General features: G+C 41.9%; 1 protein-coding gene across 7 annotated transcripts in view; it reads right to left on the reverse strand.

Moving 5' to 3' along the window:
- KCNMA1 (potassium calcium-activated channel subfamily M alpha 1) overlaps window positions 1-22,428 on the reverse strand; it is a 764,306-nt gene that overhangs the window by 148,258 nt on the left and 593,620 nt on the right. For all 7 annotated transcript variants that reach the window (XM_069572206.1, XM_069572205.1, XM_069572210.1 and 4 more), the window contains exons 16-17: window positions 11,341-11,409; window positions 2,094-2,180 (exon numbers count right to left, since the gene is read on the reverse strand). In XM_069572206.1, coding sequence (XP_069428307.1) covers window positions 2,094-2,180; window positions 11,341-11,409 — 156 coding nt within the window. The remainder of the gene's footprint in view (window positions 1-2,093; window positions 2,181-11,340; window positions 11,410-22,428) is intronic.

The following is a 22,428-nucleotide window of genomic DNA, read 5'->3' on the forward strand; positions in this document are numbered from 1 at the left end:
TCAAATCTCATAGGTCTGGGCTCAACATGGCAGATTCACCTCTTGGCAAATAAGAATGTAAGCTTTGGAATGGGACTTACTGGTTTTAAACCCTGGCCCTATGACTCAGTAGGCATGTGGCTTTGGGCGAGTTAATTAATCTGTACCTCAGTTTCCTCACATCTAAATGGCAGTAGCAATGCTCCCTGTCTCACTGTTGAGAGGATTAAATGAGTTCATCAGTGTTTGGTATCTGGAACTTAGAACACAGCTGGTGCACGTGGAACTCTGCATACAAATTCACGAATGTTTCCAACTGTGGTCAAAAATTTCCTTAGAAAAGGAAAGACCAGTTCCAGTTGGGCTCTGCCACTTGCTTATATGCTGCATCAGTTCAGTTCAGTTGCTCAGTTGTGTCCAACTCTTTGCGACCCCATGAATCGCAGCAAGCCAGGCCTCCCTGTCCATCACCATCTCCCGGAGTTCACTCAGACTCAAGTCCATCGAGTCAGTGATACCATCCAGCCATCTCATCCTCGGTCGTCCCCTTCTCCTCCTGCCCCCAATCCCTCCCAGCATCAGAGCCTTTTCCAATGAGTCAACTCTTCGCATGAGGTGGCCAAAGTCCTGGAGTTTCAGCTTTAACATCATTCCTTCCAAAGAAATCCCTTCAGAATGGACTGGTTGGATCTCCTTGCAGTCCAAGGGACTCTCAAGTGTCTTCTCCAACACCACAGTTCAAAAGCATCAATTCTTCAGTGCTCAGCCTTCTTCACAGTCCAACTCTCACATCCATACATGACCACAGGAAAAACCATAGCCTTGACTAGATGGACCTTAGTCGGCAAAGTAATGTCTCTGCTTTTGAATACGCTATCTAGGTTGGTCACAACTTTTGCATGGCCATGTACAAATCATTTGTCTCAATTTCACAGATGAGGAAACTGAAGCCTGAAGAGTTTCAGAAGACCAACCTCACCAGGTTGTTTTGAGGACTAGCAACAAAGACTGTAGAATACCCAGCACCAGCCTGACTTTGAATAGGAGCTCACTGGATGAAGACAATATTCTTATGCTCAGTGGCTAAGTCGTTTCTGACTCTTTGTGACCCTATGGACTGTAGATCACCAGGCTCCTCTGTCCATGGGACTCTTTTAGGCAAGAATACTGGAGTGGGTTGCCATTTCCTCCTCCAGGAGATTTTCCCAATCCAGGGATCAAACCTGTGTCTCCTGCACTGGCAGGCAGATTCTTTGCCACTGAGCCCCTGGGAAGCCCAGTGAAGACAATAGGCTTAATATAAAAATGACACACCTGAACAATTCATCATTTATTTAAGATATTTTATGTGACATTGTCCTTGAGCTGAGTGACCTTTCTGACCTTCTGAGTCACATTTTTCTATCAGTAAATTTTTTCTAGTTCAAGGCTAAAATCAAATATAATAATACTCCATGGTATTCTGCAGAAAGTCCTATGATTTCCTGGGCTGTTTAAACAGGTTTGAGAATATGAACAAAAGTGTCATGAAACATTGAGGCCAATGAAATCCTGGATTGTACCTACAGAGGCTTAAGAATTAAACCTGACAAAGTCAGCCACTTATCTAGAAAGGCCACCAATAGAAATACAGCCAGTTTGGCATTTCATCTGAAATTAATCCAAACTTTTTTGAGATTCCATTTGACACTTAAAGTAGAAAATGGAGACTTCTCGAGTAAATTTTCCTGGATAATGTTAAGAGCACTAGATGAGGGGCCATTGTCCTATGTTGTCCTGGGTCATCAGGAATTGGGGTGATCGTTAACAATCGCTTAATCTCCCTGAGACTCAGCTTCTTCACTTGGAAAATGCAAGACCAGGTATCTAGGGTCTCCTAGGTCTAAAATGTTACTATTCTAATTCAAAGGTATGGAACTCATTGTGTGATGAGGAGTCCATGGAAGCATGTCAAAGCACAATCCTTTTTTCCTAAGGTTCAGCACCATCTGATGGAAACAGACATGTTAAGCACTTCTGGGGTTAGGGCCCAGTACACATTGAAAGCATATCTCAGTGCACGGAGATAGGTACAGCTGAGCCAAAAAGGAAGGCAAGTGAAAATAAACTCTTACCTTTTAACTTCTTTGGCATCACTTGCGATGAAAAATCCTAAAGTACCTTCTTGGATCTTAAGATGGTTTCCAGGATTAATTAATATACTGCTCAGTGAAACAAAAACAAACAAAAAAGATGTAGTTATGAGGTCATGTTCTGAAGAAAACCTTAAAGGCTACACCATACTGTTAACTTTATAGGGGGCCCACTAGTCTAATGCTTTCCCCAAAGATTTTGTCTAGAGCCTGATCTCCACGGCCCTACACATCTAATTGGATGATGCCATCATAAAGTTCTGCTGCCAGGTTCCCAGGCTGGCACACTCCCAGTTGCAGATATCAAAGCAAATCCAGATTTTAGGGCTGAGTTTGTACAATGGGATTGCCATGGGCTTCTGGTTTGAGGCAAAGTTCCTAATCATGTATTGTTTGGGAAATTACTGTTGATGGTGTTATTGGTCTAACAGAGCTATGGCTACACTGATCTTCCATTAGATGGCAGGGTATTAATGGGACCCCTATATGCATACAGAAACATACATGTATACACACTACATATTACTGCAGGGAATGGTACGGGATGCCTGTAACCAATGTAGAAGCAAGCGGAATATCTGCATAACATTGATACGGACCTGGAAGTGGATTCCATGTGCAGCCTAGGTAGAAAGAATTGCATCTACCCTGACAATGAGAGAAAAAAACAAAAAATGCCAGCAGTTGGAAATACTTAATGATTCCAGTCTGCTGTTTACAAAAAGGTATGAGAGTGTTTGAATAACGTATGTATCTAGTATAACCTGATTGGGGCCAACTTGTAATTAGAAAAAACAAATGCAAATTATCCCTAAAAAAAACTTCCCCCATGGGGAAGTTTTATAAACCTAAATATACACTGTCCTATTTCAAAGTGGTATAAAGAGATTAGCTGACCAAGCTGTGTTTGGACTGACAGAAGAGATAAATGTATCCTAATCTAATAAATGGATGAAACAAACAAACTTAACTGTCTTCAGATCAAAAGCAGAATACAGACTATTTTACACAGAGACAGAGATGAGGCTTTGAGCTTAATGGACACAGAATTGAGGCATTGTAAATGCAGCAGAGTTATTTTTTGATCTGAAAAGTTGGTGTTTATGGTAATAGATGTCTGGAATCAGGCTAAAGGAACTCCTCCACTGTCTAAAACAATCCAAACGGAGGATGGCATTTAAGACGTCATCTTTTACTGCTGGTAAAACCATTCCAGAAAAGTGCCGTGGCTAGCACAGCAAGGCATCCGTAGCAAGACAGGAAGGACCCAGGTGAACTTTTGCTCTCTTTGGAGAACTCAGAGCAGATCATTATTGCAAAATGTTTGCAGTCACAGAAGCATCGATTATTACCAGTAACAAGGCCTGACAGGAGGAACCCGATCCTGTGAGGTCACTGTGATTAACACTAAATGGTAGCAAGTGTCTATGAAGATTTGAGTGTTCTGCCCTAGAACCATAGGCACCAGTGAGATTCGTCACCAGTCAGGAAGCAGCAGGTCACACTAAAGCAGTTTGCAAGGGGCAGGAGCTCCGTACAGGCACCTCCTGAACACACCCTTCAACTACTCTTCACCTTGGTGTAGCAGCCCTCTGACTTTTCACCATTATAGAGGAAGAGGGTCAGAGCTTATGACAGTTTCAATGGGTCCCTGTTTCAAAGTCAGTTAAATGGGATGTTTTAGAAAAGCAGAAGGCTGGATTTTGCACACTGTCTTATCCTCATGACTGTGCTGTATGGCAGTTCTTCCGTGCCCTAGTTCGGCAATAAGAAATTGGGTCCAAATTCCAACCCCACCATTCAGTTACTGCCTGACTTTGGGCAAGTTACTAATCCTCCCTACAACTCAACTTCCTCACATACAAGATGAAAATAAGCATAGTCTGCTTTACTTTTTTCAAAGGATTAAGGGAGATGATGCATAGAAAGCTAATGTATATTAGCTTTTCTTATTTATTACTGCAAAAAAAGCCAAAAGAGTATTTCACTTTTAATGAAATCATCACTTTAGCTGGCCCCATAGAATGGAACATAGAACTTCATACCAAAATACCATGGCCACAATTAGATAAAGTTATTATAGGGAGAAGAAAATGTACACTCCAGAATAATATTCAGGAATATACAGGAAAATTCTGGAGTTTAAAGGAACTAATTTCTTGAAGTTGAATAAGCCTACATTTTGATGTGTATTCATATAAGGATGTAAAAGCTTCTGAGTGAAAAAGAAATCCTATCGTAGTTTTAACAATGCAATTCAAAAGAGGAAATTTGACACTCATCAATGTCTAGGTGACACATAGGAGCAAAACAAGCCTCACACAAAACCTGTTTCTTTTTTTTTTTTTTTGCATCATATGCTTCATTAATTGCACTCCAGTGATCAAGCCCATTGTGTCATGGTTCCTATCAATGGAAAGTTTCTTTTCATTTCCTTTGTTCTTTAGCAACAGTGAATAAGAATTGGTGTACAGTGAGGATTTGGGACTGTCATTCTGAAGACAGCGGGTTGAGATAATTTATTACAGCCTTCAAGCTTGCTTTAGTCAAGTCAGTGCGGCAGAGAGGAAAGCTTTTGGGCCCTGATGTCAGGTACATTAGTGTTCAAATCTCAGTTTCGATGCCTGTGCGGGTTAAGTGAACAGGTGTGTGTGTCGGACAGCTGAGGTCAGGTCCTGGCCTTGGGCATGGACCTGCTGATAAACCTCACTCTCCTCATCTGTAAAATGGGGGGAATAATTGCTAGCTTATAGTGTCACAAACAGAATTAAAGTACATACCATACATATTATGTCCTGAGTGAGGGGTCACAAAGCAGGTCCTTAATACATGGTCACTATTATTAGTAAGCAAGGTAATGACAACAACTAGACAAGATGCAGACAATCTCTCAGAGCATCACTGCTCTCCGTTTGATCTTTGGTGCTAATAAACTACCTAGGAGGCATCTTACTGGTACTGGAAGACCTCTGTACTGACTGAGATATCCAAAGCATTTTTATCCCCATACCATATCTGGAGATGGGCTTGTCTGGACCAGCTTTTGGCTGCACAGTGGAGTATCTCCCTGTTCCTTAAACCTCATGGCTGACTGTGTAAGGCACTGTAAGCACCTCCATGGGCATCACTGACCGTGCGATTCTAGGATGCCCCCTTGTTCTCTTTTGGACAGGAGGAGAGGCTTCACATCATCTCTGCGTGAGAGCCAAGGCTGCATCATTTGTAGTATCCTGCTCAGGCTAGGGCACCCTTCTGGGTGGGAATCAAAAGACTGAGCTCAGCTCTTGAGAATAACGAAGGAAAGAAATCTAGATACACAAAGAAGTTTGTTGTGCTGCATTCCACTGACAGATTTAAGGGTCTGGTAAAGAAGCATGTGCCCCTGATTTCAGGGGACCATTGCATATAATAGTTCCTGTGTAAGGGTACAAAGTTTCAAAGTCTCTTTAAGGAAATCTATTACTCTTTTTGATATTTTAGACAGTGAGTCTTCTATCCACATTCCAAATCTAGAACGTTTAAATCCATTAAATCCTCCTTTCTTTGAAACCATAAAAAGATAAGGATCCTAGACAGAAGTAACTCTTTTTGCTGCCAAATGCTTGCTACCCTTAGAATACGCTATTGACCTTCTAATGGGAATATGTAAATCTTTCCAAAGATCTTTGATCTCAAACGACGTTAAGTTTGTTTGGCTTTTATGGCTGCCAAAAGTCTCCCTCCTCGTGCCTCACTTTAAAACAGGCTTTTGCTCCAATTTTGTCTAATTCACCAGCTTATCAGAGATAAACGTCAAGATGTGTCTCGTGAAGAATCAAGGAAATCTCTAAGAAAAAAAAGCCTAAATACCACTTAGCAGAATTCCAATAGGGACATCTTCTTGGCAGGGGTGGATTTTTTCTTAATTCAAGGAACTATAAATGATCCTGTTTTTCTTCTATGACCTTGTTAATTTCAACTGAAAACATTCAGTAACAGCTGGAGGCAAAGGGTTGGTGTGACCTCTTCCCCAAGGATTCTTACTCTCCCTCTCTTTTTCCTAGTTTTGTATTTAGACTTATTTTTTAGTTCCTTATACACCCTATGGAGCAAATATTTATTTTCTGTAGGGAAACCATAATTAAATAAAAGACTGAAAACCATAATCGTATTTTATTTACTTTTATAAGCAAGTTTCTCATAGTAATCAGCTTAAAGCCCTGCCTGCAACAGGCACATTTCAACTCTCTTGAATGAGTGAAAACCATAAGCAGTGGCCTCAGTTACAGAAGTGTCTCTTTCCTTCTCTAATAGAGAGAAAAGTAGTCACAGATGTTCTTCCAAAGACCAAGGTGCAATTCTCACCAGTTGGGCCTACCAAAGGAGTGACCACACTCCTGGGGATTTGTTGCTTGATAGCAAAATGATTCGGAGAAGGCAATGGCACCCCACTCCAGTACTGTTGCCTGGAAAATCCCATGGATGGAGGAGCCTGGCAGGCTCTAGTCCATGGGATCGCTAAGAGTCGGACACGACTGAGCGACTTCACTTTCACTTTTCACTTTCATGCATTGGAGAAGGAAACGGCAACCCACTCCAGTGTTCTTGCCTGGAGAATCCCAGGGACGGGGGAGCCTGGAGGGCTGCTGTCTATGTGGTCGCACAGAGTCAGACACGACTGAAGCGACTCAGCAGCAGCAACAGCAAAATGATTTGTTCCCTTTCTCCACCACTTAACGCATAACAACTGGGAAGCATCTAGTTATCCCTTCTTCAGTCATCATAAACTTTACTTGGTCACTATTTTCAGAGACAACCAAGGATTAGTCATTCAACTGAAACACATTTTTTTAAAGCGAACTTTTTATCCATTATGGATAAATATGACAGGTGTGTATTTCTCTCCTCCCTCCCCTCAATTTTGATAGGTGTAGCGTACCATTCCCTGAGCAATTACAAAATATATCACTCACATGAGAAAACAGTTTGTACTTGATAACATGGTAATTATATCTGTGTCTAGCAAGCTAATGGGACTTCATGAACTAGGGCAAAAAGATAAAGACATGTAGCTCTTTAGTTCACGCTGTGCCCAGATGAATCGTGCCACTGGGGGGTGGTCTTTCTGACCACACAAGGTCACAGAGATTGCTACTGGGTGGGACTTTGTTTGACCAGTGGTTGCCCTGCAGTTTATGGGCTATGTTCAGGCACAGCCTAAAGAAACCCCAAACCACAAATCTTATTGACTTTCTGGAACTTTTCATTTCTTCTTGGGTTTAAAATAAATTCTGCTAGAGTCCCACACAACTAGGCACACACACTTTTCCTATGAAATGTATGTAAGGGCACGGTGGGTATTCCATGCTTCAGTATGTTTGAGCCCAATTCACTTACACAGAGACAGCATAATAAAGATTGCTCCCAGTTGATCACACTCAAATGACCACCTCTGTGGTCTGCCAATGACAGGGGCAAGGACTTGTTTAGCCTGAATCCATCTCAGTAATTTTAGAAATGTCATTTTAAAATCTATTTTGCACATAAGGAAACGAGTAGCCTTATGGGATGGGAAAGAGAGTTCGTTTGGGAAGGACCATGCTGGATATCTGGTTCTGGGAGCAAACCGTGTCACTTTCTGATACACTTCAGGACAAGCCATGCCTATATCACAACATGCCTCACCACGAGATAAAAGGACTCAAAGGCCAAAAGCCAACAGCTTAGGTGCAACCACTGTGGGCCTTTGAAGATGCAAAGTGTTGCAGTAACTTCTTGCAGTTGGATCATATCAATAATACCAAACTGACAGGAAGCCACCTCTACTCAAGAGAATCACTGAAGAATCTGATTTTGGAAAGAGTTTCAGATAGATAGACACACACACACACACAATTACAAACAAAAACACATAACAGTGATTACAACCACAGAACAAAACAACTCTAGAGAAGATGAACAAGGAGGCATCTCAATAGTATGTTTTCAACAATACTGTCTTGGAGAAAACAACACTGCAAATATAAGCCCAAAAAGTTGGAGGGGAAAAAAAAAAATCTATCGATGAGGATTTTGTCGTGCTTCATGCAACATAAAAAGCAGCAAAACAGGGTGAGGTCACGTGGTGAAAACTGAGATACTTCACATTGAGAAATATGCCCAAACACATTGGGAAGAAAGAGAAACATGAGTTCATCTCAATAAACAGTACTCATTCAGTAAACCAAATGCGATGACCTAGCAATTGAGTAGCAGCATTCTAAGTCTGTACTGAGTACTGGCCCAGGGAGAAGGTACATCAAATGTTATCATCAGAATTAGCATACGGAAAGAGAGTTAAGCATAAGGGCTTGGTCTCTGTTTTGTGGATAAAAGGACACAGATTTGTCTCTACAAACTGGAAACCGGACACAGGGCAGAGGAGGTCACCAGGAACGTGGATGTGGTATGCAGACAAACGGCACCAAAACACATCAGGACAGGACAGAAACAGACACCAAGGGCTGGAGAGACCAGTTCTGCTTTATCAGCTCTACTAGCGTTTGTTCCCATCGCTGGTGCCATGACTGAAAACAGGGTTGGGCCTTGTTTTGTGTAGGTTTCCTGCAAAGAAGTTAGTGCATGATCCAAAAGAATCGCCAAATCAAACAAGAAAAGCAATATGCTACTTCCAGTTTTTATGGACTCTGGTTGGAGAGAGGTTTGTATATAAAAACACATATATACACACATATATATAATATATGTATATACGGGGCTAGACAAGGGAATGAGATTATATATATGTATACACATATATATAATCTCTATCTTCCTGAATTCTTGGCAAAGGGTTAGTCCTGTGGTTAGACGTGAAGACGGAGGGTGGAAGTTGGGAGGAAAGTTAACGAAGAGAGCATACCGCTTTCGGCTTCTGCAAAACGACAAGAAAAGAATTGAAAATCAAACAATTGGATAATTAATTGACTGACACCAGAAGGAAAGAAGGAATAAAACCTTTGTTTCAAGTTATGTGAAGGATGCATGTGAAAACAAGGTTTTCTGGCAAAGCATGGGAACAATATCATGGGGGTGAAACAGCAACAAAGGAGGCAGTTCACACAGGTCAGAGGCATGGGGCAGGGGTGGAAAAAAAGAAGGGGGGCGGCCCTCTGAATTTTAGCACCCAGTCACTTAGGAAATGGGAGAGGAAGGCAAATGGGACATTTTTAAATGAAGAACAAAATCAAAATGATTATCTCAGGAAGGGTCAGCAGCTCAGTTCTTTTTAACACGAATATTGTGTTTGAGTCCTGTGTTTTCTTGGAGGCATGATCCACATTCCCTCCAACACACCTTTTTCCACAAGAACCAATGTGCTTCCACACTGAGACCAAGCCATGTTTGAAGATTAAAGCTGGCAGCTATAGACAGAAAGCTAAACCCAAGTCTTATTGGTTCTTTTCTCCCTCTTCTGAAAAAGGAAATTCTAAAAGCTTTCTGTATGTACAAATATGGCTTTGTTGGAGCATCTATCAAATAAAAGATTGTGCCTTCAGGGAGAGCACTGAGTTATTTTTCTTAGAACGGTGACAGCAGATTCACATTGAAACCTTTAACAGTCTTTCTCTCTCCCTCCTTTGCGACCAAGAAGTGGCAGGTGGGAGATGGCTGGTTAAGGTACAGGGTGCAGTCTCCTGCCATGGAATTATTCCAGAATGGCTGAGAAACACTCTTCCACCCACATGATGACATTTTTTCCCTTAGAGAGGCACAGAAGTGATAGAGAGCACTAAATTATACAAAGATTTACTAACTTGGCAACATGAGAATATCATTTGCAGAAACCCAGGATACACATTTTCCTCTACACAGGTACAGGGGTATATTGGCAACAACATGGGCATGCAACAATCCCAGAAACATCCACTTTATCTGTTGAACAGCAAATAGCCAAGAACTCTCGGGTGTTTTGCAAATAATATTCTTCACTTTGGCAGCACAGAGAAGAAAAACGTTTATCCACATAAATAGTTGTCAACTGCTAAGACTACGGTCTACCATGTGGTCACCAAATCTACCATTTTGTCTTCCTTTTGGTGGATTTGGATATTCAATACTAGTTAATATGTGATCAGATTGACTTTGTGAGCAATCTGATCTTGTGGTTAAGGTAACAGAGAACATTGGATTGACTGGCTTACAATCCAGTGTTTGATTTTGTTTGTTTGTTTGCTTGTGTTTGGCTCATAGAGACACGGGCTACATATTTGAAAGTCTGGCTTTATTGAGTCATGCACTCAGAAAATGGAAACTTCTTGAATGATGATAGCAGGAACCTTCTAGTCTTGCCCTGCAGTCAGTTAATAAGGCATATGTTGGAGGATATTTCCACCATTCCCATAGACACCTACAGGTAAACTTTTTAACATGGATGTCAGTTCAAGGGACATAAGCCTGAGCACTTCTCAGTAAGCTCTCCTTCTTCTAAAGCTATTGATAAGAATTGAAGAGCAAAAAAAAAAAAAAGAATTGAGGAGCAAAAAGTCATCTTTCTTTTATCTGTAATGCATCCAGTACTCCAACAAAAATTCCTTGTTAATGGCAATGCTTCCTCCTTCCAGCACAAACTCATATATTGACTGGAGTGTTATCTATTTTGACCAGACCCGGTCCCTCATCAGTCTGATTTGCACATAATTAAGTACAAAATAAATAAATAAAGAGGGCTCCTGCCTCCAAGCCCTGTTCTCTGGGCTAATTTACATGAAGCTGATATTCTGCCACCTGGATTTCAGTTGCACCAGGAGAAACACATATGGTACACAATAGGCTGCTTGTAATTTGGCTCCAAGAGAGCTGTGATCTCCCATCACGGCTCTGCCCCATGCCTGCTTTGAAGGAGGCCAGAGTCCATCTGCTTTTTGCTCACAGCAGTAAACACAGGTTTAAGGACAGAGTCTGTCCCTCATTTTATATTTAGAGGGTGAAAAGTGTAAGTTGGTGTGATCAGGTGGAGATCTGGATGCCTCATTCCTTTCCCCTGGAGAGGCAGTCTCTCCAGTGGGGTTTGGGATGCCAGGTGTCTCTGGGATAGAAGTGGCAGGGTATAGTTAAATACACCTTGAAATGTGACTTCAAGTCAGAGAAGTGTTGCATTAGGATTCCAAACAAATAAATAACACGTTAAGAAAGAAGTGAACTGAATGTTCCCCGCCTGCATGCTCACCATCATGAATGTCAGCTGGGCGCTGGGTCATGGCGAACTTACCGGCTCTCTCGATTGGCAGACTTGTACTCAATGGCTATCATGAGAAGCTTGAGCTTCACAAAACACAGCCTGCAATGAGACAGAAAGTGCTTCCCAGTCAGTGGTTCCAAATGACCAGAGCCACACAACAAACACTGTTACGACCTTTCCATCTCCTGATGCGGTCATTATCCAAGGGACCCCTATTCGACAGTCTGTGTGCCAGAGGGAGGGGGCTAGGAGCCACACCTCCGCATCCTCCCCATTAAACTTGATTTCTCACAAGTGATAAGGTGCTGAATGTTCAAAGTGCAAATTGCACTCAGGTCTGGATGTCTAGACACACACCCCAAGCAGGGATTTCTGTCTGGGGATTTATGCTGGGCCAGATTCATTAGTTACTCGGTCGGGTAGTAAAATGTTAACTGCAGAGGGAGGGAGGTATTTGGAGGAGCTGGACCTGTTATTTGGATTCCATTTCGGTCTTTTGTACAAATGGCTCATATTGTTGTTCCGAGCAGACCCCTGCGCGCTTGAAATGATGGTAATAACCCTTAGCCTCCGTGTAAGTGCCCAGCACATGATGACGGGACCGCGACTCCTGGCTCCATCCAAGCTCTCTCACTGCATCTGCCGGGCGTTTCTACCTGCAGCCCAGACTGCACGGAGGCCGGCTGGCTCCTGCCTCCAGGTCTTCACCCACACGGTTCCTACCGCAGAAAGCCTCCTCTGCTCCCAACCCAATCTCCAGGCCCAAGTCAAACTGGACCTTCCGTGTAGGCCTTCTCAGACTACTGCCATGCTCTGATTTTCTGTCTCAGAACACCTCCAGCACCTTGTGTGCAACCACGTCGTTTAGCCCTTCATTGATTTTATCCCGGCTGTGGTTGCCTCCTACTGTTTCATGGTCTGAACTTTATCTCCTCAACAAGTGTAACTTCTTTAAGAGTTAGGGACTTGTTTGGAATTCCCCACAGTACTGTACATTGAACCTGCTACAGAAAACTCAAGAAATGAGTTCTGCTTACTCATGTTCAGTTCTAAGAGAACAGAAAAAAAAAAAGTTCAGTAAAATACTTATGCATAAAGATGCTCATGGAAGTACTAATACACAGTAAATAAAAAAAAACTGAAAGTAACCTAAATGTCCAATAAAAAGGCAAAGATAAAATAGCATACAGTATAGTATTTGCATTCAAAATGACTTTTTGAAGAATACTTCAAGGTAGATCAACGAACATTATTTTGTAGGTACAAAGATGTAAATAACCTAACACAGTGAAAATATATATTTATAAACTCGTAGAAATAAAAGCTCACATAAACTAACAAAGAATTATATACATTACGTATCACAGGTTTCTTAAATGGGCATTATCACTCATGCTTTAAGGACTTTTAGATAGAAAAACATTGGTTGACTGACGGATTGAGAAATGAGTTGATGGTTATTCAGCTTTAGCATTGTGATGCGGAGGAGGTGCTGGGTCACAGGTCAGGCTCTTGGTGTTCTCATTTCATCCCCATAATATCCCTAAGAGGGAGATATGACCCCAGTTATTCAGACTTCCATTGGTGTTTCTGGGCTTCCCTAGTAGCTCAGATGGTAAAGAATCTGCCTGCAATGTGGGAGACCTGGGTTCGATCCCTGGGTTGGAAAGATCCCGTGGAGGAGGACATGGCAACCCACTCCAGTATTCTTGCCTGGAGAATCCCCATGGACAGAGGAATCTGGTGGGCTACAGTCCATGGGGTCTCAAAGAGTCAGACACGACTGAGCAACTAAGCACACACTGATGGTTCTATTTTACAAGTGATGAAACTAAGGCTCAGAAAGCCCATGTAACTTGCCCTAAGTCCCCAGCTCATACCTGGCAGGATATACAACATCTTTGTCCCCAGTGAAGCCTATTTTATACTAGGGTAGACAGGCAATGAGCAAATATACCAGTGAATACATGAAACCTTTCCAGATAAGGACAAATACTGTGCAGAAAATAAAACACCTAAGAGGTTAAAGCAGAGACATTACTTTGCCAGCAAAGGTCTGTCTAGTCAAGGCTATGGTTTTTCCTGTGGTCATGTATGGATGCGAGAGTTGGACTGTGAAGAAGGCTGAGCACCAAAGAATTGATGATACTTTTGAACTGTGTTGGAGAAGACTCTTGAGAGTTCCTTGGACTGCAAGCAGTCCATTCTAAAGGAGATCAGCCCTGGGTGTTCTTTGGAAGGAATGATGCTAAAGCTGAAACTCCAATACTTTAGCTACCTCATGTGAAGAGTTGACTCAGTGGAAAAGACTCTGATGCTGGGAGGGATTGGGGGCAGGAGGAGAACGGGACGACAGAGGATGAGATGGCTGGATGGCATCACCGACTTGATGGACGTGAGTCTGAGTGAACTCCGGGAGATGGTGATGGACAGGGAGGCCTGGTGTGCTGCGATTCATGGGGTTGCAAAGAGTCGGACACGACTGAGCGACTGAACTGAACTGAACTGAACTGAAGAGGTTAAAGAGTAACTAGGGAGGTGTGCTATCTGTGATGGTCCAGGGGGTCCTTTCTGAAAAAGTAAAACAATAGCACAGAGCGCTGGAGCACGGTGATCAGGGGCAGGCAGTGAGGGGATCTGGGCAGAGAGCTTTCTAGGGAGTGGAGACGGCAAGTGCAAAGGCCCTGAGGTAAAAGGGAGTCACAGTGTTTAAGGACCAGCATTACGGCCAGTGAGGCTGCAGCTGAGTAAAGAGTGGCAGTGACAAAGAGAAGTGACAGCAACCAGGTCAGGGAGAGAGGCGGGGACAAGGTCGCGAAGACTTTGCCGGCCACAGCTAGGAATCTGCAGCTTCTTCCAAGTGGACTGGCAGATTCTGGGTTGGTTCTACACAGAAAAGTGACACCATCAGATGCACTGAACCTGTGGAGGCGTTGCTTGCAGGTAACGTGCTGGGGAAGGCCTCCGGCTCTCTAGTGGGAACAAGAGAGCTGTTCATTCCTGCCTAGGAAGCCATGGTCCCCCATACTGCTTTCAACAGTCAGATTTCAGAGGACCACTTGCATCCAGGCACTTTGGGACTCTCCCAGTGATTTGCGGGTTTCCTGATTCCTGCCAACAGACTCGAATGGCCTGGGCTCTGTGCTGATCATGCAGATTGCTGAAACACCAACCCACATATCCAACTACAGCTGGAAAAGCGCTCTTCCTAAGTCGTGTTTGATAGAGCATCACACCGACACACACTGTGTATGGGGCTGTTACCTCTGGAGCCTCAATTGTTTAAAATATCAGATGGCTTATGCAATATTTGTTGAAATAAATTACCAGATTAAGTAACCACTTTTTAATGTAAATAGCAACCCAGAGCCAAACTGGAGGAGGCTGATTTGCTGAAATCCTTCGAGCCATAGCCACTCCCATTTGGGATTCTGATGCTTCTTGGAATCAAGGACCTTAATTGCTTTAATGACCTGATTGTATTGGTGAGAAGGGAAGAAACAGTTCATAGTTAGGGTGAATCATGTCTGCCTAGCTATTATAATACCACTTTCCAACTCTATATAAAAAGAAAGCCGCTTTATAACTGAGAAAAGTCATTAAAATCTACATGGCTTTGTACATATTCCTCACCTAGCCCAGGGCGGACCAGCAGATCAGAGTCTTCTTTTGTAACTTTCAAATCCATATCTAAAATGATTCTATGTGGCCGTAGAGAGGCCTCTTTCAAGAACTCTTGGACTTAAAATAAGCCTTTGTTCACTGGCCAAAGGGACTAAGAAGGCAGGGACTAAGTGATACAAACAAAGTGATCACAGGGAGATCCTGGCTTCTGTGTGCTTGGTTCCAAGCCACCTCAATAAAGCAATATCACAATAGAGCAAGTCACATGAAATTTTTTGTTTCCCAGTGAATGAGAAAGTTATGTTTACACTATACCATGTCTATTAAGTGCACAATAATAGCATTGTGTCTAAAACATAATGAACATACTGTAATTAAAAAAAAATCCATTGTCAAAAAAACAAAACAATTTCAAGAGTGACATCAAAGATCACTAATCACAGATCATTATAACAAATATAATAATAATGAAAATGTTTGAAATATTGTGAGGATTAGAAAAATGTGACACAGAGAGATAAAATGAGCAAGTACTACTGGAAAAACAGATAGACTTGCTTGAATAGGCTTGCCACAGACCTTCAATTCGTTAAAAAAAAAATGCAGGGTCTGCAAATGGCAATAAAGACAAGCAAAATAAAAAGAGGTGTGTGTGCAAATGCAGTGTCACAACCATAGATTTTTCAGACTCAGGCACTTCAAGATTGACTGGCCCTGCCCTTCTCACACAGAGGACAAACTGAAGTTCAAAGAGGGAAAAGCAACTTGTTCAGGGTCAAGTGGCATTTAAGAAGAAAAGCCAAAAGCAGAAATCAAGCAACTTGTTCAAGATTAAACAACTTTCATGTAGAAATGTCAAAAGTGGAAATCGAGTCTCAGTGCAGTGTGCTACACAATTGCTTCTTAATAAAGCAGAGAAAATGAAGTGGTTGCCAAAAGCACAAAATGCAGACATATGCTGTTTGGTCAGTACAGCGTTTAAAAAACAATAACAATGGCAAACAAAACACCAGAATTAGATACCAATAAGTGACTTCATATAAAAGCTAGCTTTCAGTTTTCCTTGAAAATCAGATCTGGCCATATTAGAGCTGCATTCCATACGGCTAAAAGGGACTGGACTTTCAAAGCACTTACCCCTCTGGACAGGACATGTGCTCTCCAATGTGCCATAGTCCCCATCACTCCCTAAGGCCCCGGACCTCCTCTTTCTAACTGTCTGTTGCTGTCTGTCCCCTGTAGACAATGTAGTTGTTCAGTCGCTCAGTCATGTCTGACTTTGCGGCCCCATGAACTGCAGCATGCCAGGCTCCTCTGTCCTCTCCTGTCTCCTGGAATTTTCTCAAATTCATATTTATTGAGTCAGTGATGCTATCTAACCACCTCATCATCTGCTGCCTCTTCTTTTGCCTTCAATCTTTCCCAGCATCAGGGTCTTTTCCCATAAGTTGGCTCTTTGCATCACGTGGCCAAAGAGTTGGCGGTTCAGCTTCAGTAATAGTCCTGCCAATGAATACTTAGGGTTCATTTCCCTTAGGATTGACTGATTTGATCTCTTTGCAGGCCAAGGGACTCTCAAGAGTCTTCTTCAGCACACAATACGAAAGTATCAATACTCTGGCATTCAGTCTTCATGACGATCCCAACTCTCACATCTGTACATGACTACTGGAAAAGCCACAGCTTTGACTATAGGGACCTTTGTCACAAAGTAATGTCTCTGCTTTTTAATATGCTGTCTAGGTTTGTCATAGCTTTCCTTCTAAGGAGCAAGTATCTTTTAATTTCAAGGCTGCAGTGACTTGTCCGCAGTGATTTTGGAGTTCAAGAAAATAAAATATCACTGCTTCCACTTTTCTCCCTTCTATTTGCCATGAAGTGATGGAACGGGACGCCATGATCTTAGTTTTTTGAATGCTGAGTTTTAAGCCAACTTTTTAACTCTCTTTTTTCACCCTCATGAAGAGGGTCTTTAATGCCTCTTTGCTTTCTGCGGTTAGAATGGTATCATCTGCGTATATAAAATTGTGATATTTTTCCTGGAAATTTTGATTCCAGCTTATGATTCATCCAGCCTGGCATTTTGCATGATGTACTCTGCATAGATGTTAAATAAGTAGAGTGACAATATAGAGCCTTGACGTATTCCTTTCTCAATTTTGAAGCAGTCCATTGTTCCATGTTCAGTTCTAACTGTTGCTTCTTGACTTGCATACAGGTTTCTCAGGAGACAGGTAAGATGGTCTGATACCCCCATCTCTTTAAGAATTTTCCACAGTTTGTTGTGATCCACATAGCCACACGCTTAAGTATAGTCAATAAAGCAAACGCAGATGTTTTTCTGGAACTCCCTTGCTTTCTCCATGATCCAACAAATGTTGGCAATTTGATCTCTGGTTCTACAAATCTTGAGTAATTTACAATTTACACTGGAAACAGAACTACATCTTTCCCTGTTTAAAATGACAGTTTTTTGTTAGTTCCTGCCACATAAAACTGGTGAAAGTCAGGGTATAACCTCTGTTGGGGTCCAGGAGGAAGAGCAAATCAAGGTGAGTAAACACAGTGGGTGGGGTGTGGTCATAGGTGTTTACTTGTCTCTCTGTCCTCAGACTGGGATTCTTCAGTGTAGGACATATGCTTTGTCTCTCTGGCATTTTTCAAAGTGCAAAGAGTACGCTTTCAGTAAATGCTGATTAAACAAATGTATGAAACAATAGGAACCAAAATCTCATGAGCTGCTGGAATGATCCACAACAGATAAAGTGGTGAACTAGACGGAAAAGGATTAGAAGTGAGTCTAGAATCGTGAAACAAGATGCTTTCTAATCTGTGGGTTAGAAGCAGACAGGAAAAGAAAGGTATAGAAGGAACTAACAACAGAAATATGCTCTTGGAATCTAATGTTTGCCTTCAATCTGCTGTGACTTGAGGTAAGCACAATTCTAAGGTACAGACAGTGATTTCTCCTTGGAAATCCCCACAGATCCTGTTACAAAAGATGTGCCTTTGGACTACTTAGAATTGATGTCCTAAAATTAAATATTTACTTGCATCATTTGATACCATTTTTTTGTAAAGCAAAATAGGCTTTGCTTATCTAATCTTCAGAGTCATTCTTATGGCTTGAGCATATACAGACCTGGGGTGGGAAGAGAAAGGAGGGTTAGTGTGAGGGAAAGAACAAGAAGTAAGCCAGGAAGCTTCCGCATTGAGATATACAAGATGAAATCATCCATAAGATAGCAAGAATTTAATTCTTGTTTTCTAAAATAAAATGTCCCAATATGTTCAAGGCAGGAAGTTGCCAGTGGTTGCAAAAATAATTACAGGGGAATCAAAATGAATTCTTTTTTCAAGGGGGAAAAAAAAAGCACTACTTGTCACAAAAAGGTCTTAAACCAGCAATCTGCAATAAAACTGTTGTAATAACAAGTTAGATTGCTTTCTTGATAATTATTAAGTAGAGGTCTACCAAATTTGACAACATTATACAAAGCCTTTTTTTTATTTTAACTGCCAACATCATCTGTTAACTACAGTAGTTTCAACCCAGATGTTCCTGAACAGAGGCTCTTAAGAATTAGAGTCCAACTGTTTCCACCTACCCAGAGGGAAATAAATTGTTCTTGCTATTAAATCAGCCCCCTTGACTAGAAAGACTGCTTGCTTGTATGAATTAAGCATAGAAACCTGTTGTAGAATTGATACTTTCTAATGTGTTCAGGGAGGGTATGCAAAGATGTTGTTTGGGGCTACTGAAGATGATTCACCCAGGAGTGAAGGGGCAAGGACAGAAGAGGCAGCTTTCACTATGCCCTCCAAACCTAGCTCCACCCTGATGCGCCAGCCTCTCTTCAGTTGTCCAGAGGCACCCTGGGAATGTCAGGCTGACACACGTAATCAGAGTAGATGAGGCTGTGAACGCTATGCAATGGGAAACCAGATCTTTAGGATCTAGGGGCGAAAACGAAGAGAAAAAAGAGAGATGCACATTTAGGAGCTCTGATTTAAAATGATAAGCTCTCAAAATGAAAACATCTAGTTAAAGAAGGTTTGAACCAGTGGGATTTGTGAGACTCAGTACCAGGAAAATGGAAGTGATTTAAAATGCTCATGAAAAATGTTGTTCAGATTTCCCAGTAGCTTTGATAAAGATGGAGTGGGAGGCTTTAGAATACCCACCTTCAAACATACCCAAACTCACAATATTTCCACTGCACACCTAGGACACTTGAATGTAAATATAATTATATTCTTTCATGTGGGCATTTAACATCTGCCTAAAAATCAGTAAGTGCATTTTCAGAAAGCATCAGTAAGTGCATTTTTTAAGAAAGCTTTGCTAGTATTATTCATCAGAAATATAAAATATAAACTGTGTGTTTCTTATGCGCATCCAGCATCAAGTCAAGTCCAGGCATTTTCTGGTGGACTGCCTCCCTAACCTGTCCTGTAGAGAATTCTAGACTTGTCGTTGCCTCTGTAGCTTTTAAGAGTCTTAATAGATTTTGTGGTCACTGGTTTATTCACATGTTGAAGGATTGCTAGTCAGTTTCTGAATCCCTGTAGTAGAAATAATCATCAATGTTGCATTCCTGTCATTATGTGCTCAGTCCTAATTACAATACCCTCAGATAATTGAATGAATAGGGCTGGTTCTTCAAGGAAAAATATTTTTTAAAGATGAAACTTGAGCTTCTCCATAAATTCTCACAAAATGTTCATTTCTGCAGCCTGGCTAAATAAATCTATCACATAACAATAGAGCCTACTGACTTCTTTCTGTTCCATGTTCAAATTCTGATGTCTTTCTCTAGAAATCACCTCTAATGATTTCACAGAACTCAAGTTAAACTAACTGTAGCTTTCACTGGGCAAGAGACCCAGCTTCCTCTAAAAAAAAAAAGTATGTATGAATAGCTCAGTCATCTCCGGCTCTTTGCAACCCCACCGACTGTACCCCGCCAGTCTCCTCTGCCCATGGAATTCTCCAGACAAGAATACTGGGGTGGGTAGGCATTGCCTTCTCCAGAGGATCTTCCTGATTCAGGGATCGAACCCATGTTTCCTGCATTGCAGGCATATCCTTTACTGTCTGAGCCATCAGGGAAGTTCCAGCTTTCTCTTTGTTGTTTCTGAGTCACTCAGTCGTGTCCAGCTCTGAGACCCCATGGACTGCAGGCTGCCCTGTCTTTCACCAACTCTTGGAGCTTGCTCAAACTCATGTCCATTGAGTCTGTGATGCTATGCAACCATTTCATCCTCTGTCATCCCCTTCTCCTCCTGCCTTCAATCTTTCCCAGCATCAGGGCTTTTCCCAATGAGTCGGCTCTTAGCTTCAAGTGGCCAAAACATTGTAGCATCAGATTCAGTATCAGTCCCTCCAACAAATATTCAGGATTGATTTCCTTTAGGATTGACTGGTTTGATCTCCTTGCAGTCCAAGGGACTCTCAAGAGTCTTCTCCAACACCACAGTTTAAAAGCATCAATTCTTCAGCACTCAGTTTTCTTTATGATCCAACTCTCACACACATATATGACTACTGGAAAAACCATAACTTTGACTACATGGACCTTTGTTGGTAAAGTAATGTCTCTGCTTTTTAATATGCTGTCTAGGTTGGTCATAACTTTCCTTCCAAGGAGCAAGCAGCTTTTAATTTCATGGTTGCAGTCACCATCTGCAGTGATTTTTGGAGTCCAAGAAAATAAAGCCTGTCACTGTTTCCATTTTTTCCCCATCTATTTGCCATGAAGTGATGGGACCAAATGCCGTGATCTTCGTTTTTTGAATGTTGAATTTTAAGCCAACTTTATCACTCTCCTTTTTCACTTTCATCAAGAGCCTCTTTATTCCTTTTCGCTTTCTGCCATAAGGGTGGTGTCATTTGCATATCTGAGGTTGTTGATATTTCTCCAGGCAATCTTGACTCCAGCTTGTGCTTCATCCAGCCCAACATTTCACATGATGTACTCTGCATATAAGTTAAATAAGCAGGGTGACAACATGAACCTTGACATACTCATTTCCCAAAATGGAACCAGCCCATTGTTTCATGTCTGATTCTATCTGTTGCTTCTTGACCTGCATACAGATTTCTCAGGAGGTAGGTAAGGTGGTCTGATATTCCCATCTCTTTAAGAATTTTCCACACACAGGTTTTTGTGATCCACATAGTCAAAGGCTTTACTGTAGTCAATGAAGCAGATGTTTTTCTGGAATTCTCTTGCTTTTCCTATGATCCAACAGATGTCGGCAATTTGATCTCTGGTTCCTCTCCCTTTTCTAAATCCAGCCTGAACATCTGGAATTCCTCAGTTCACATACTATTGAAGCCTGGCTTGGAGAATTTTGAGCATTACTTTGCTAGCATGTGAAATGAGTGCAATTGTGTGGTAGTCTGAACATTCTTTGGCACTGCCCTTCTTTGGGATTGGAATGAAAACTGACCTTGTCCAGTCCTGTGGCCACTGCCGAGTTTTCCAAATTTGCTGGCCCATATTGAGTGCAGTACTTTAACAGCATCATCTTTTAGGATTTGAGATAGCTCAGCTGGAATTTTATCATCTCCACTAGCTTTGCACTTGACTTCGCACTCCAAGATGTCTGCCTCTAGGTGAGTAATTACACCATCATGGTTACCTGGGTAATTAGGATTTTTTTTTTTTTTGTATAGTTCTTCTGTGTATTCTCACCACTTCTTCTCAAAATCTTCTGCTTCTGTTATATCCATATCATTTCTGTTCTTTTTTGTGCCCATCTTTGAATGAAATGTTCCCTCGGTATCTCTATTTTCTTGAAGAGATCTCTATTCTTTTCCATTCTATTGTTTTCCTCTATTTCTTTGCATTGTTCATTTAGGAAGGCTTTCTGATCTCTCCTTGCAGTTCTTTGGAACTATGCATTCAGATGGGCATACCTTTCCTAGCTTTCTCTAGGCAGTCTTAAATTTAAGTTTCCTCAAGTGGCTTCCCTGGAAAGATCTGTCCATGCCAAACAGCCCAGGATGAGAGCATGACTTTTTCAGTGTTAGCGTCCCTGAATGCCTGTGGATGAGGGAATGGAGAACTATACCCTGCAGCCCTCACAGTGTTTTAAACCAGCATAGAAGCCTCCAGGCTGGTACCCAGGCTGCAGTGCAAAACTCCAGGTAACATCTGGTTAGAGTTCCTCAAGTCACCCAGGCATGAAATACTCCACATCAAATATGACTTTTAACTGTTCCACCAGCTACAGGGGGACACAGAGAGACACGCAGTATTTTAAACACATCCTTTGTCCTAACCCTTCTGAGCTGTAAAACCGAATACAATTAAGCATCAATTAAGCATTTATATTTTGCTAGTGAGGAGTGTTACATTTCACAGGGGATGACTGACTGGCTAATCTGCCCACCGTGAACTTTGGAACCTGGCACACAGTGTTCCTGCAGTACCAGCCTGGGAGCGTGTGGCTTCCTCCACTCCTCTTTCCCCCATCTCCCTCCTC

Source organism: Ovis canadensis, chromosome 25 (assembly GCF_042477335.2).
Source record: "Ovis canadensis isolate MfBH-ARS-UI-01 breed Bighorn chromosome 25, ARS-UI_OviCan_v2, whole genome shotgun sequence".
Taxonomy (NCBI): domain Eukaryota; kingdom Metazoa; phylum Chordata; class Mammalia; order Artiodactyla; family Bovidae; genus Ovis; species Ovis canadensis.